Source organism: Centrocercus urophasianus, unplaced genomic scaffold, assembly GCF_019232065.1.
Source record: "Centrocercus urophasianus isolate 14NV4802_14NV808 unplaced genomic scaffold, USGS_Curo_1.0 seq_10, whole genome shotgun sequence".
Taxonomy (NCBI): domain Eukaryota; kingdom Metazoa; phylum Chordata; class Aves; order Galliformes; family Phasianidae; genus Centrocercus; species Centrocercus urophasianus.
The window spans coordinates 50,174,088-50,188,464 of NW_024884142.1; the positions used below are offsets into that span (position 1 = coordinate 50,174,088).

At 42.1% G+C, this 14,377-nt stretch overlaps 1 protein-coding gene across 6 annotated transcripts in view; it reads right to left on the minus strand.

The window, feature by feature from the left end:
• Positions 1-14,377, minus strand: part of NHSL1 (NHS like 1) — a 164,321-nt gene that overhangs the window by 88,377 nt on the left and 61,567 nt on the right. For 2 of the 6 annotated variants that reach the window (XM_042812835.1, XM_042812827.1), the window contains exon 1: positions 8,591-8,810. The exons of the other annotated variants lie outside the window; for them this stretch is intronic. In XM_042812835.1, the coding sequence (XP_042668769.1) occupies positions 8,591-8,795 (205 nt within the window). In that variant the 5' untranslated portion in view covers positions 8,796-8,810. Of the gene's footprint in view, positions 1-8,590; positions 8,811-14,377 lie in introns of those variants that run through there. 6 annotated transcript variants of the gene reach the window in all.

Below are 14,377 nucleotides of genomic sequence, written 5' to 3' on the forward strand. Positions count from 1 at the left end.
GTGCCTGCATGTGTGTGTATGAAGCACAGAGCAGGGAGAACTAAATGAGCTACTTCTCATTTGACCTGATTAATTTAATGGGTTTGCTGCTTTCCTCTCATCCCAGGTGAACACCTGCCAGAGATGAGAGGAACTGCAATTTCCTCATGTAAGGCTCAGCTCACCATGCCCCCGGCTGTGCCATCCGCTGTTCTCCCTTCACATACATGGGTCAAGCTGGCTACAAGTCAAACGTATGTTATAGCTGCTTCTGCCATTGCACATCACAATGACCTCTTCTTCATTCTGAGACAAAAGTGCTGTATTTATCATAAATAGCACTACATGCATTACTCAAGGTTAATAAAATGGAGTTAACAACCCCTGGATGAAAGTTTCCCTGTAAGTGTACACCATGCTATAACCATCCTGACTCATCTGCTCTTTAGCACTGTTGACAGCAACGGAGAAAAGAAGATTTAAAAGAATCAATGGAAATTACAAGCAAGTACAGCCTCTACTTCATTGGCCTCTTCACCTGTTACAAGCACAGAAATTAGGCATGGCTGACTGAAGTTACAAGTATGTTTTTTCTATAGGCCTCTCTTTCATTAATACAGTCACTGAGGAGCTGTAGCTGCCAGTATCACATCAGACCTGCATGTGTAGCTAATGGACATAGCCATGGTTTGCACAGTACCCTGTGATCCAATCTGCTTTAGTGTTTGGTTTGACAACTGAGCAACTTTGTCAGAAGCCTTCCATGCAGTTCTCACATCTTTTTGTTTTGAGTGATTCATCTGCAATTTGTACACCAATTGCAATGCATTTAATTCACAGCTCATAGCTCCCTTTGGTGCACTGCAAGGCTCAATGTCCAGGGAAACCATCTGCCTCAAGAAGACACAGTGCCAAGTAGGAGTTGTTGCACCATATGTAAGGGAAGCTCCAGAAGGAGCAGAGGGTATACATATTAATTACCTTTCTCTGAGATGGGGAATGTGCTGTTCTCTCAGGTGTCCAAAATACATCCTCACGTTGATAGTACACTTTGCACAGATATCACAAGCACTTAAGCCTTACATTTTAACAGATCACTTCAGTTTTAACTTTGGAGCAGCAAGCTACACATAAGGTTACAGTTGAGTTTTCCTTTCAATTCACCAGAAACACGAGCCTTCTAGCTATGAGAGGGAAAGAGGGCTGGTAGATAAATGAACAGATAAATGTCAGCAAAAGAGCAGGTACATGGATAAATGGCTGGAAAATCTAGAGCTTAATTAGTTTGATTTTGTTTGAGATTCTGGGGATAAAAGACAAGAAGAAAATATATTTCACAGTTTAAATTACAAGCTGTCAAATCCCCTTTTTTACTAGTTCCAAATAGTGCAATAGAAACTATATACTCTTGCAAAATTCATTAGCTTCAGTCATTAAACCACACTCTTATCTTTCAAATTCACTTTGTTTTGTTTTTTTTTTTTTTTCCATATGCAATAGAGATCAGAAAAGAAAAAGAAGGAGCTATAATATTTACAATGTCCTGCCAGAGTGGTGAACTACGACCACTCTGAAGACAAAAGCTCCCTCAGTTTCAGGGGACAGTTTACGAGCAGTTGAGTAACAACTGCATGAAAACAGAAAGATTTCAAAATAGAAAACGGAAGATTTCAAATATGCTAGTATTTTATTAGCAGGGAGTAGGAAAGCACATACAGTGCATTGTTTCCTCTCAAATGCTGCATACAGTGTCCTGTGGAAAAACATCCCCTCTGTTTTATAAAATACAGAGAGCTAAGAGGAAAATATGAAAGTCAGGCAAAACTGATGTCTCCTCTCTATTGATAGGGAGTTATCCAGATTTTTTAGCCTAAGGACTCACTGAATTTAGAAGAGAGGTATCCAGGGAAGAAGAAAAGAGACGTGTATGAATCATGAAATACAACTTGAAAATATTCATAAAGCTCAAAACTACACCCTCAGGAAGAAAAATCACAGCACCCTGTTCATTTCTCCATTGCTCAAAGAAGCAAGCAAATGCTCTTCTGTGAAGAGCACTGCTCTGGCTACTGCTCTAATTCAAATGTCATGTTAAGCTAACCTGCAAGATGAGCTGGATTGCGATGTCCTTTTCACTTCAGAAATGCACAGCAAGCACTGGTGCTACTCTGTTTGATTTGCATTTCCCAAGACTGTGCTCTGCTATAGAGACCAAGAAATGTCCCACTGGAGCTACACTGCAAGTGAGATTCAAATTGAGCCACGGAAGATAAAAGCAGTGTCACTTCAGAGGTGAAGATGCAATTCCATAATAACAGGTGCCATAAATGAACACCTAAAGGAACATCAGCAGCACAAAGCTGCTAAAAGGAATCAGCATCTTCCCTGGGAGCTGCAGCCACCAGTTCATTCTGGGGGATAGGAGTTATTTATACTATAGAAATAGCAAGGGATTGAAATTTGGCAAGGGTTTTATGAAAGAAATAGCAACAATGGCTGGATCCATGTTTTTTTTTATATAAAACAGAAGTAGAGATGAGCTCTTGATTAAATGATTCTGTAACGCCTATCAACATTTCTTACTTGAACCTAATCTGTTTCTGTCGCTTGCAAATTTTTGAAGAAGAGCCACGTTCAGATCCCATGTACAGCAACGTTTGCCAGAAGACACAGAAATGAAGGAAACATTTTGATTAAATTTGCAATTACGTACAACCATGCAAAAGTTGCGACTTCCAGCTGCAGTTAAATAGCGGACTTTCAAATAGCTCCAGCTGTTTTATCAGCAGGAAGGGTTTTGATTGCCACTGTACATCACTAAAGTTTTAAACAACCCTCTGCTGCACAACCACACAAACACACTAAGACAAATTGTGCATGCCTCGGTAATTTAAGCAGTATCTCTGCTCCCAGCTGAGAACTGCTTCCACAAATGCATAACACCCAATAGTTTCAGCTACAGAACCATCAGCCTTAAATACTAAGACACAAACCAGGCCATACAGGTTAATTGCTACAAACGCTGCAAATACATATGAATACAACCAGTTTTATCTTTGCGTGTAGAACTTACATGTGGAAGAAAAATCTATTACAAGATGAATGACTGAGCTTCATATCAAATCACTCACTTTTTCCACTTAAACGTTTAGATTTTTATATGCTTAGTCGTATATAAAATTGTCTATAAAACATTCACTTCTTTTTCCTAAAGACAAAAAAAAAAAAAATTAATAAGAAAAAAAAAAAAAACAAAAAAAAAAAAAAAGAAGTCCACGAAAAGAATATAAACCATGCAGTATTTGTTTTGGAGCTATTCCAGTCCTTTACACTAATGCTTTTTGAGGTTTCCATAAATGCTTATTTATGAAGTTGCCAGAAGTTTGAAGAACCACTTTCACAGACACAAACACCCCACCGCTACATCCATCAAATCTTCTGACCTCTAAAAACACCACCAGTTCCCTCAGGTTTATAGGCCTTTATCTATGTATTAGCTGATAAATTGTCTTCCTCTTGAGCACAAGACCTCCTGCAAAAAGCTTACAGAAAGAATCCTCCCTAAATAATTTTACATTAGAATAGATTAAGGATTAAGTAATCTTGCTTAAAGAGACTTACCATTCTTGTTACTTTCACATCTCTTTACCAAGGAAAATATGATTACTGCTCTTCTGCAAAATCACCTCAGTTGAAATGGAATACTTCAGAATTGTGTTCATGACTTAAAAGCAAAATTTTTAAATCCATTTGGACTTTATAAAAAGACCATTTCTACGCTTTGAGAATCAAGATCTACAGTGATGTTAGATGTCAGAGCTGCAAATCCCAAAACTGTGCTTTCTCCAAGAAGCACTGAAAATACAAGCTTCCCAGCATTACAAAAACTCATTGCCTAGAGTCCTGACTGTGCCCTTGCAACACTGAGGAAAACTTATCATCTGACATTGCCAAACTTGTGTCATGCTACCAAACACTGAACAGTACAGATGGCATAGATGGGACGGGGGGGGATGGTTTTAAACTGAGAACGGGAGATTTAGGTTAGATATTAGGAGGAAGTTTTTCACTCAGAGGGTGGTGATATTTCTAAGGTCAGAGCTGTCATCAGGATGACAGAATTGCCTCCATCAGACACACTACGGTGGCACCAAGGGCTGAACCCACAAGGAGCATGAATTTAAAGAAATTCCCACATTAAAAGCAAGTTTGAAGTTTGTACTGGTTTTGGAAGGAGAAAAATAAAACCTATGCCAAACACTTTTATATTAAGACTTGGCCAACGGACAATAAAATGTTAGTGGCTGCCACCTTTTGAACTCTGTTTGAATTAGCCTTTAAAAGACCACAGTTACAGGAGAAATTTCTCTGACTAATGAGTCCAAAGAAGTTTTTCAGGTAGAGCAGCCTGAGGTAAAAAGCAGCCAAGTCTTTTGACTTTCTTGTGGTGCTGAAGGGCTGGAAATCGACCAATTGAAACAGTGGCAGTGGGTGAAAAAACAGAAATAAGGAGAGACAGGAGCCTGGAGGAGAGGAGAAAGCACGTGTGGGTGAAAATCTCCTTTCCACCCATTGCCACCTGCGGACAGACCTCGCAGGGGTCACAACGCAAAGGAAATCACACAACAAATATAGTCAGCAGTCCGAGTGAATGCAGGGCTCCAGAGGAAAGTCCTGCCTTTCACACAGCCCTATGGGCCATCCCTGTGTTGATAAGAAAAAGGAAGGACAACCAAACCCAGACTTGGTGAGGTGTTCTGGAGCTGCACTGTGACCTGTCTTACTTTTTGCCAAGTCAAGGTAAACACGGCAAGATTTTTGCCACAGAGTGACTCGGGTGCTATCTCTGAAGTTAATTTGCTATGTCATGCCTGCAGTAACAGTAAAGGTCTGGAGGGGAAAAATGTTCACATGAATGACTTTTATATACTTCCTTATGCCAGAAATAATTCTTCACGCACTCAAGTGCCTTCTATCCAGTTTCAAAAAACAACTCCATCAGTACTTTGTAATACAGTTTTGTTTTTTTTTAAGGAAAAATCTGCTGTGAGCTACAGTTTGAGGACACCTGGCAGCTGGAGCAGCAGCATGCCTCCACTCTCCTATATCTGCCTCTTCAAAGTTCTCCCAGGAGGAGTACTTTTCTGTGAGAGAGACCAGGCTTGCATCCCTCACACAGAGAGCTACCTTGAGCTCACAGAAATGCCTTACAAAGCCACAAGACACAGGTCAACAGCATCAGCCACAGAAGGCAGTGACAACCAGGCAGGTTGACTCAAGGTAGGAAACTTCAGATTAGATGTCAAGGGGAAGTTCTTTACAGAGACTGATGAGGTGCTGGCATAGGCTACACCGAGTCTCCATCCCTGGAGGTGTTCAAGACCAGGCTGGATGGAGCCCTGAACAATCTGGTCTAGCACCAGATCTGGAGGTTAGTGGCCCTGCCTATGGCAGAGGTGCTAGAACCTGATGATCCCCAGGGTCCCTTCCAACTCAAACCATTCTATGATTCTGTGCCTCAGGGACTTCCACAAGCTGGGAAGGCACCTCCGGACTTTGCTTTACCAACAACTCATGCGCAGCCATGTGTGATTCTGCCAGTTCAATGTGTGGGTAAGGAGCTGACTGAGGCTCACCTCTGCCTCGCCAGGTCATTCATTTCTCCAGTGAAAAATGAAAAAACACCTCACCTCACAAATACCACCCTTGCAGCATAAAGAAATATTATGCTTCCCCAAAACATATTGTTGCATATTAAAAAACAAACAAACAAACAAACCAAACCAACACCAAAAAACATATTAAAGAAGAGAAGCACAGAAGCAACAATTTGTTCTCAAGTCCTTCAGCTTAAAGGGCTGAGGAAGAAGAAGGATCCGTGAGATCAAATAACCAACCTTCATTTTGCTATCAACTTTCATTGTCTCACTTAGTAACTGCTTCATCAGATGTGAAGTCTAATTGCTAGCATGGGTTCCAAAATGCACTCTGCTATTCTGAGGGTTTGAGCAATGAAGCATGAACCATCAGACCTAAACTGTCTTCCGTGCAGAGTTCAGCAGAGCAGGACATCAGGGTGTGCCCCATGTTTGCAGTCTGCATTTACTTTTTGTTTCTCTCGCTCATTTTAAATTGACAAATCCAGCCAATCTCACTGCCTGCTACTGTTTGCAAGTCTCAATCTGCAGCCAATGCAGATTAGCCATTTTGCTGGTGAAATACCAAGCAACACATGCTGCCTTGTGCTTGTCACCTAGCAGCCTCACGGGAATGCAACATGAGACGGGAAGAGCAATGAAGCGGCAGAAGAATAAGAGGTTTAAAAAGACAGGAAGAGAAACAGCTCAGAAAGAAATTGAAATTAAATGAATTGCTTTTCTATTAACCCTCCTTTCTGTACATCTACAGTTAGCCAAGGAAAAAGGTAGAAGAGCCAGTGATTTGCCAGGCTCTATCAAGGAACACTGGAGGCAAAATTATTTTGACAGATGAAATTTTAATAGGTTTTCAGCTATCTTAAAACAAACAGTCCAATTTCCTATACAGCAGTATTCACTCTCCCAGGCTGCTACCCATTTCACTTTTTTCTAGTCTGCTTTTGCCTCAAACCATGAAGGTTAATTTGACTACTAACGACAATACTGCTTGGAGTCCTCAGTTTTAAAAAGGCTAGCAAGCCATAATGCTACAGTCCAATGGAGCAAAGCTAAGTATTCATTTATCAGACATTTTTGCCCTTGTAAACAAAGCCAGGACAACTCAGCCAGGTAGAAACACTCAAACCACTCCAGCGCCATGTGAGCCTGACCTGCAGCACTGTGTGAAACATTTGCGGCTGTGAGAATATGGCTGATACAGCCCAAACTCCCTTCAGCCTTGGCATCCCCTGCCAGTTTGTCAGCTCCTTCCATCCAGAGAGTCCCAGTCAGTCAACAGCACATAGAACAGATTTTACAAGTCAAGTCACATGGTAACCTATAACCCTGTACAGGGGAACGAGCCCCTCATAATCATTACCTCCCTCTACCTTCCTTTCAAAAATAATGTATTATCATCCCAATAGGAGAAGGCACATAAGCTTTTGTAGCTTGCTGCCCAATTACGGAAGGAATTCTGCCCTCCCCCTACAGCCTGCACAATGGTTTCTCTATGTAAATCACACATACAATAACGCTCTCAGAAAAATTAGTACACCATTAATCCATCAGTAAAGCTTCCTTCGCCATCTCTGCCTTGTGGCGTGAGTTCTGGGTAAGGAATGCAGCATGAGAAACTTTAAAGAAGTTAGGCAGCAACTGGCATCAGATCTGACCTGCTTGCCAGATCTCAAACATGCTGAAAGCAGAGCTGATGATGCTGCACAGCACAAATATGATAACAAAGTGAAAATTATAGCAACCAACTGCAAATGAAAGCTCCTGTTGTAGAAGTCTGTCAGCAGTGAAAAGGGTTAAAAAACAACCTTCAAAGCACAGATGAAATCGTCTCCTAGCGTACTGAGAGCAAAGCACAAGTGTATACATCCTGTGTTAGTGTTCTTGCTTCCAAACCATTTACTAAAGCCACAATTTATTCTGACTCAGAACTAAAATTCTGGTCAAATAGCTACCAACTGCTCCCAGAAGTAAAAAGAAATAAAAATCACTTTGAAGTTCAAACGTCCTCACAGAGCCTGCCTGCTCTTACAAAAGAAACCTTACAGCAGAATTCAGTCAGCCTTACATTTTCCATTAACAAGCCAGTGCTCTGGCAGCACTAGGGGGATTACAATCAAGTCACCAAGTCATTTTGTCAAGTATTTTTAAAAACACACATGCACATATATGCATGTTACAGTTTGCCAGCCAGCAAATGCCCAGGTAACAGTAATTCATCATCGCGTCAGAGGTGCAAAGTTCTGAAATTTGTTTTGATTTATGGAAGTATGAGGCACGTTTGGATAAGAACCTGACAATCTCTACTCCAAAAAAAGTCAAAACAAACATAAAAGCAGTTGTTTAAGGTTTCTGATAAGATATACTCCATTCTGTGCATTTCCAGAGTTCCTTCAGAGGTGGCTATCCTGCATCCTAGATGTTTCTTCTCTTCTCTGTATAGCAATTACCACTGCCATCCCACCATCAGCTTCTCTTTGCATCTCTGATCTTTTCTCAATCAAATCTTATAAAACAAAATACACTTAAAATTTTCCAGCAGGACCACAAGACAATCCTCAAAAAACCACCTGGTGTGTTACAAGAGGGGTCTTAAGCGACTCATGGTATCACAGAGAGAGAGAGGAGAGCTGAACCTGCCCAGAAGACCTGCCACTACTGGCCACAAGAAGCATCAACAAAACTTACCCACACACCACACAGTCAGTACCTTTATGTTTCCTACACAGGAAATCGAAGTTATTTCCAGATTACTATAAGATTCCACAGTTTCAACCTGAGGAAAAAAGACCAAACAAACTAGGCAAAGCAGTGCTACATCTCAGCTTTTGTGCTGCCTTCCTCCTCCTGCTCCCACCCCACCTGCAGCTCCCAAGCGAGCAGCTCCAGGCTCCCGGCAGGACCTGAGTGCCTGAACACCAGTATCGACCACGAGGGTGAAAGAGAAAGCGAGTCACCTTTTCTGCGCGGGCTCCTGTAGGTCCAGTTCTCATCATCCTCGTCTACCTGCTGCACGCAAATGGAGGAGAGCTCACCATCGCTGCGAAACAATCTCTTTGTCTGCCTTGACAAGGAGGAGAAATTTATCCAGCTTACAGCACGCGAGAGGGAGCCTGTGTTTTGTTTGAGTTTGAAAGATCTCGAAACACACTCCTTTTTCATTTTCCTTTAAGCCAGCTACCGGCCTTGGTTCCAAAACGACCTTTCTTTAACTGTTCCCGTCTGCTTTCTCAGGGGTTTTTGTGGAAAGCTAAACAATTTCAAAGTGACTTCCATCCAGGTCTCCCCTCGCTGCGCTTACAGCAGCAGCAGTAGTGCGGAGGCAGGTCACCGTGCCAGCGCAGCTCCCCCGGAGCTGTTTGGATACAGCGCTTCGTGAGCTGCCAAAGAAAACAAAGGGGCTGGAAAGCAGCAGAAAGTGGCACCTTGCAGCGGCTCAGGCAAGCATGTAACGGCTGAGCAGAATATAGCACCGAGGCACGTGTTTTCTCCATTCTCCACTCAACAGCAGAAGCTGCAGCTTCGCTCTGTTCCCTGGCATCGCTCTGAAGGAGCGCACATGATCCAACCCACTGCCCTGGTGCATCAGCAACACCCTATGGCAGCAGGCAGGGCTGGCAGACCCACCGTGCTTCCACTCTGAATGCTGGCTGCCCCGCTCTCTTGCGATGAAAAGCCTGACGGAAGAGCTTCAGGAAGACCCTCCTCACAACAGAACAGGCTGCACGGCTATCGCTTAGGATTAGAGTGAAATACGATCGGCTCGCTTTCCTAAAAGCACAACCACAGGAGCAAAACTCCTCCTTTCCTCAGGCTGCTCAGTGGCAGTGCAAACTTCTGAACCTTGCATGCAGAATAGAAAAGCACTTGTGTGCCTCTGAGGATTTGAAGAGAAGGAAAATAATATTCTGGGGCTTGTAAGCTGCACAAGCATCCTGAATAGAGAGTGTTGAAAATGTTTGTGCCCATGTTTCTAGTGATAACATTTAAAAAATAAGGAAAGAAAAAAAAGGACGAGTGCACAGAACACAAAAACCACAAGACACTGCCAGAGATCAGATTCCCACTGGTGTGACAGCTGCTCAGAAACAGGTTTCCCAGCTGTGCCATGTTCTGTCACTCTCTCTTTAAACCAGCATCTGGAAAAAACACTCCACACTGTGAAGGTTTGAAAGAATTAGACCCCACCAGCAGCTGCTGCAACACCAGTCCTTGCCCTGCACACCAACACCAGTGGAGGGACCAAGACTGGGAGTCAAAGGCAATGTTTTAAAGGAACTCTCTGCTTTACAAAACATTCAGACATCCCCTGTATGAATCCCAGGTTCATTGATGGGACTTTTCCACCAAAATCATTCAAGTTTGTGTCTGGTCACAAAAGAATACACCTGAAGCACCCAATAAAACCAGCTCAAGGAGAAACTGGTAGATAGGAACCCAGAAAACTAACTAAACTAAAAAATGTTATCTATCTGAAGAATAAACGTGAATGCCTTAGCATCCTAGTGTTAGCACAAGAACTGCCAGCTTAAGAAAATGAGAGTACAATTTCAGCTATCATGTTGTCGGCCAGGTTTTTGCTATTGCAGAACATGCCCTGATCCCCCAGTAGATGCTCTCATGGCCCTCTGGATTATGCTGCATAGCCTCTTCAAAAATCATTTAAAAACAAAGGCTTTGGCTTCTTCTGAAAGTTATGGTTCTCTGGCTCATAATAAGAGGATAAGGTTTAACCCACTGACTGGGAGGCAAAGAGCTAAGTAGTGTATCAGATTACTCTATGAATCAACCAGGCACACCAGAGTGACCTTTGGCTCCTACAACACGGTACAATGGGTTGGCCAACTGTCTTCTGTAAATAATTTAATAGGCTGCATTTAAATTGAGCTCGTCTGGCAAAGTAATGTATACGTACGTACAGTGGTCTTCCACCACTCCCCAAAGTGATGGTGTGGTGGGACTGAGTGGGTGGGGAAATGGGAGCACATAATGTTTGTTAACAACTGCTCTTCTCGCTACATCATTTCTGAGCCCTTCTATCTTGAGTTTTTCTTCTTAAAAATACATCTCTTGTGTTGTTTGTTTATTTATTTATTTGTGTTTCTTGATGAGACAAGAGAGTTTGGTAGGGTTTTGGAGAGGGAATTCTTTTGATTTTACTCTTTAGACCTTTTGCTTAACAGAAAAACTTGGGAATGTGGTTGAGACATTCAACTACTAGAATACCCACTTTAAGACAGTCCATGATCAAACAGGCAGGATTTTGTGTAAAAATCAAAGAAAGTATTTTAAGTCAACTGTTTCTTTTGAGAAAAAGCAATCACTGAAATTGCCAACACTGCAAAAGACAGGGAACTGCTAGCTACCACAGCTATTATTGTCTGAATTATACAAACCCAGACATATAAAAACTTGGCAGGAAATGCAGGATCACAGATATCCCCTCTTCACTGTGCCTCTTAGGAGCAGATCAGAGAAAGTAACATTCAGGTTAACCCAAACAGCCAGAGTAAATCCCACAGATCTGCCCAGAGTCTTGGCAGCAATTTGATTTTAAGAATTTCCCTAACATGTCTGAAGCTCTGGCTTTATATTATGCTGCTGAGTCACAACTCCAACAAGGCAAGGGAAAAAACACTGCTTTAGGTGATAGACCATAACTATTCCACTGTTACTATAAATACAAATTGCTGACAGCCTGTTCAGAGTTTGGTATTATTACATTTAATTGCAGGAAAAGATTGGGATACTCTTATTAGCACAGAATGCTTTTTTTTATCTGCAGGTGATGAGAAACTTAGGATCATAGAATCAGTCATAGAATCAGAGAATCACAAGGTTGGAAAGGACCTACAAGATCATCTAGTCCAACCATCAAACTTATCAGCATACATGGTTGCAAAGTTGGATCAAAGTAAATTTCCCAAGAAATATTTCAAGAGAAACAGTATTAACAGTTTGAAAAACAATATATAGTTGTTAACACAAATGGAATTACAGGTTAATCCATGCTTTAATCAGCAGCTAAGCACAAGGTTTTATGAGTCAAAAACTTTAGCATCTTACACACTTTGGATTCAATTTAATTGTGTAATACCCTTTGTAAAGCCCTTTGAGAGAAACAAGATACACATCCAATACGCTTCGACTATTTTCTCCCTAACGACGTTGTCATACATTTAAATAAGTTTCATATTTTCCAGGCTATGCAAGTAAAGATGAAGGCATTATTTTGGACTTACTTAATACAAACCCATCTTGGTAAAGACTGCAAAGCAATCACAGAAGAGAAAAACTAAAGCTTGAAGCAGAAATCTAAAATAGTAGAAATCTAAATTAGTCCTCCCCCTAATTTTTTTTTAAGACAAGCAAAAGCAAATAGGCATACATCATCAGGATTTTCACTGTTTATCCCAAAGTTGTTCTTCAAAGAATTCTCTATAAGTTGTTAAGCAAACATGTATATATGGCTCACAGCCACCATGCTTCCATAAGGCCAGCTTAAAAAAAAAGCAAAAAAAAAAAAAAAAATTGCAAGGAAAAGGTTTTGGTTCAGTGTAAAAATTCCATCAAAACAGAAAAACAAAAACCAAACACAAACAAACAAAAACCAACCACCAACAACCAAACACTGCAGAAGTGTTCTGTTTTTGGGCAGTGGCTTTTGGCACAATTCGTGTGTTAATTTAATTTTTACATTTCCTAGTCTATCATTTATGATGACTCAACCAGATGGCAACAGCAGTGACTCACCATGCAGCTTCCTGGGATAGCAACTGCTCCAACCACCAAGAGGGCACCTCCTGCTGAGGCTTCCAGGGTGTTTTCCTTAAGGTGATAACAACTCATCACCAATCAGTCATAAAACCACTGGGATTAAGCACAGACAAAAAGCTCACTGAAAGCATCCTACCCGTAGACTCAACTGCTTACCACACAGCTCTAGCTGTGGATGGTACAAGGCATAGGGTCCCCGAAAGAGACCCCAGTATCACCACATCACCCATGCATGATCACCTCCCCAGCACTGCTGATCATCTCCAGGCAGAGATGTGGGGGAAACTCCATGGCTACAGGAAGCTTGTGAATCTGACCTCCATCAGTGCTCTCACAGGCATCCTTTAACGCGGTCACAGCGCAAACCCACAGAGTAATCCATATTCCTAAATTATATCCACAGAGACAGAGCGCATTTGAGTACTGCAACAGGGTCTGAGCCATCTGGTTAAGATGCTGGTCCTTTCTGTACAAAGCAGAGAGCAAGAAACTCTTTCCCTTCCAGTCTGAATGGGCCTGAGGAAAATAATAATAATAATAATAATAAAAAAAAGAGCAGAGAAGGAAAAAGGAACAAAATCAAATTACTTGCCCCAGATTGCAGAAAGGATAAGCAGTAAAGCTACAAGAAAAAAAACTAGGTCTCCTGGCGACCGGCCTCATGACCTACTTCAGTATCAGCCCGGTCTCACACAGAGAGCAACGCCTATTCATTGCTCTTATCACAACTGCTATGGGGCCTTTGAAGGGCAGAACTGCAAATCAAAAACTCATCTTTTGCTACTGATTTTGCCATTTTCTTAAAAGCTGTGTATACATACATACATACACTACACCGCAAATGAGCAGCTAAAACAGAGGCCTCCATACAGTCATGCTGAACCACCTGTACCTCAGGCTTCTCTGCAGATGGCCACGGACAGAGCGAGAGAGCTCTTAAACACCTTTTCACAAGGCACAGAGCAGCAGCATCCCTCCTTCCCATTGCTGTACCCCTGCAAGGAGTCCCAAGTCACGCAGATCCCAGATAGCCGGGACTCAGGCAGCTCCCCTAGGTCGCAGCCCGGGACTAGGAGCCGGCAGCCGGCAGGTGGCAGCAGCAGGCAGCAAGGTGCTGCTTCACCCGTGAAGGCGAGGCAACGGGATCTAGCTTTTAGCCATTTATTTAGACAAAGCCGGCGTTATCGCTGCTTAAAATGCAGTTAACAATTTTAGTGCTTTTTCGCTCAGGCATGACCTGCCACTAAACAAAACCGCCCAACCGAAAGCTTCCACCCTGACTGCGGCCGCTGCCTCCGCTTCAGCTCAGAGCCACCCTCAGCTCTGATTTCACAACACAAAATCTCTTTTGAAAGCAAAACATCAAAAAATCTCCCAACCCCAGGGTCACTGCCTCTCCCAAGTCGCAGCTTGGCTGTGTGAGTCCACTCACAACTGCTAGCTGATAAATCCCAAGTGCTGACAGTCCATGAAGATTAACTATCAGAAGTACTGCATTTTTAAGGAGGGATTATGTTTTCTGCCTGAAGAATTATTATTATTATTATTATTTTATTTTCTCCAGCCACTCAGCTACTCGTTGAGTCACAAAAGGGGATCAGTAACACTTCTCATCAACATGAAGTCACTTGTACAGCCCTGGAGCCAGTCCCCAAGTTGCTGTCCCCACTCACGGGAAGGATGCTCTGGACAAATCACCCTAAGCTTCTTGTCATGCTCCTGATCCCCAGAGAAAGCCATGTCCTTGTATAAAATCTCTCTTGTAAGAAGTTATCCAAGTTTCCTGTGGAAATGCTGACAGCCTTATTAAAAACAACTTGGAACTACTTTAAAAAAAAAAAAAAAAAACTGTATAAAAACCCCACTTATTAACATATTACTGAGAACCATTATGCTAGCAGGAAAGTACCCTGGACAATTAAATAAAGGTCTTTATTTCCCACTTCTCTTATTAAGAGAATATCAGG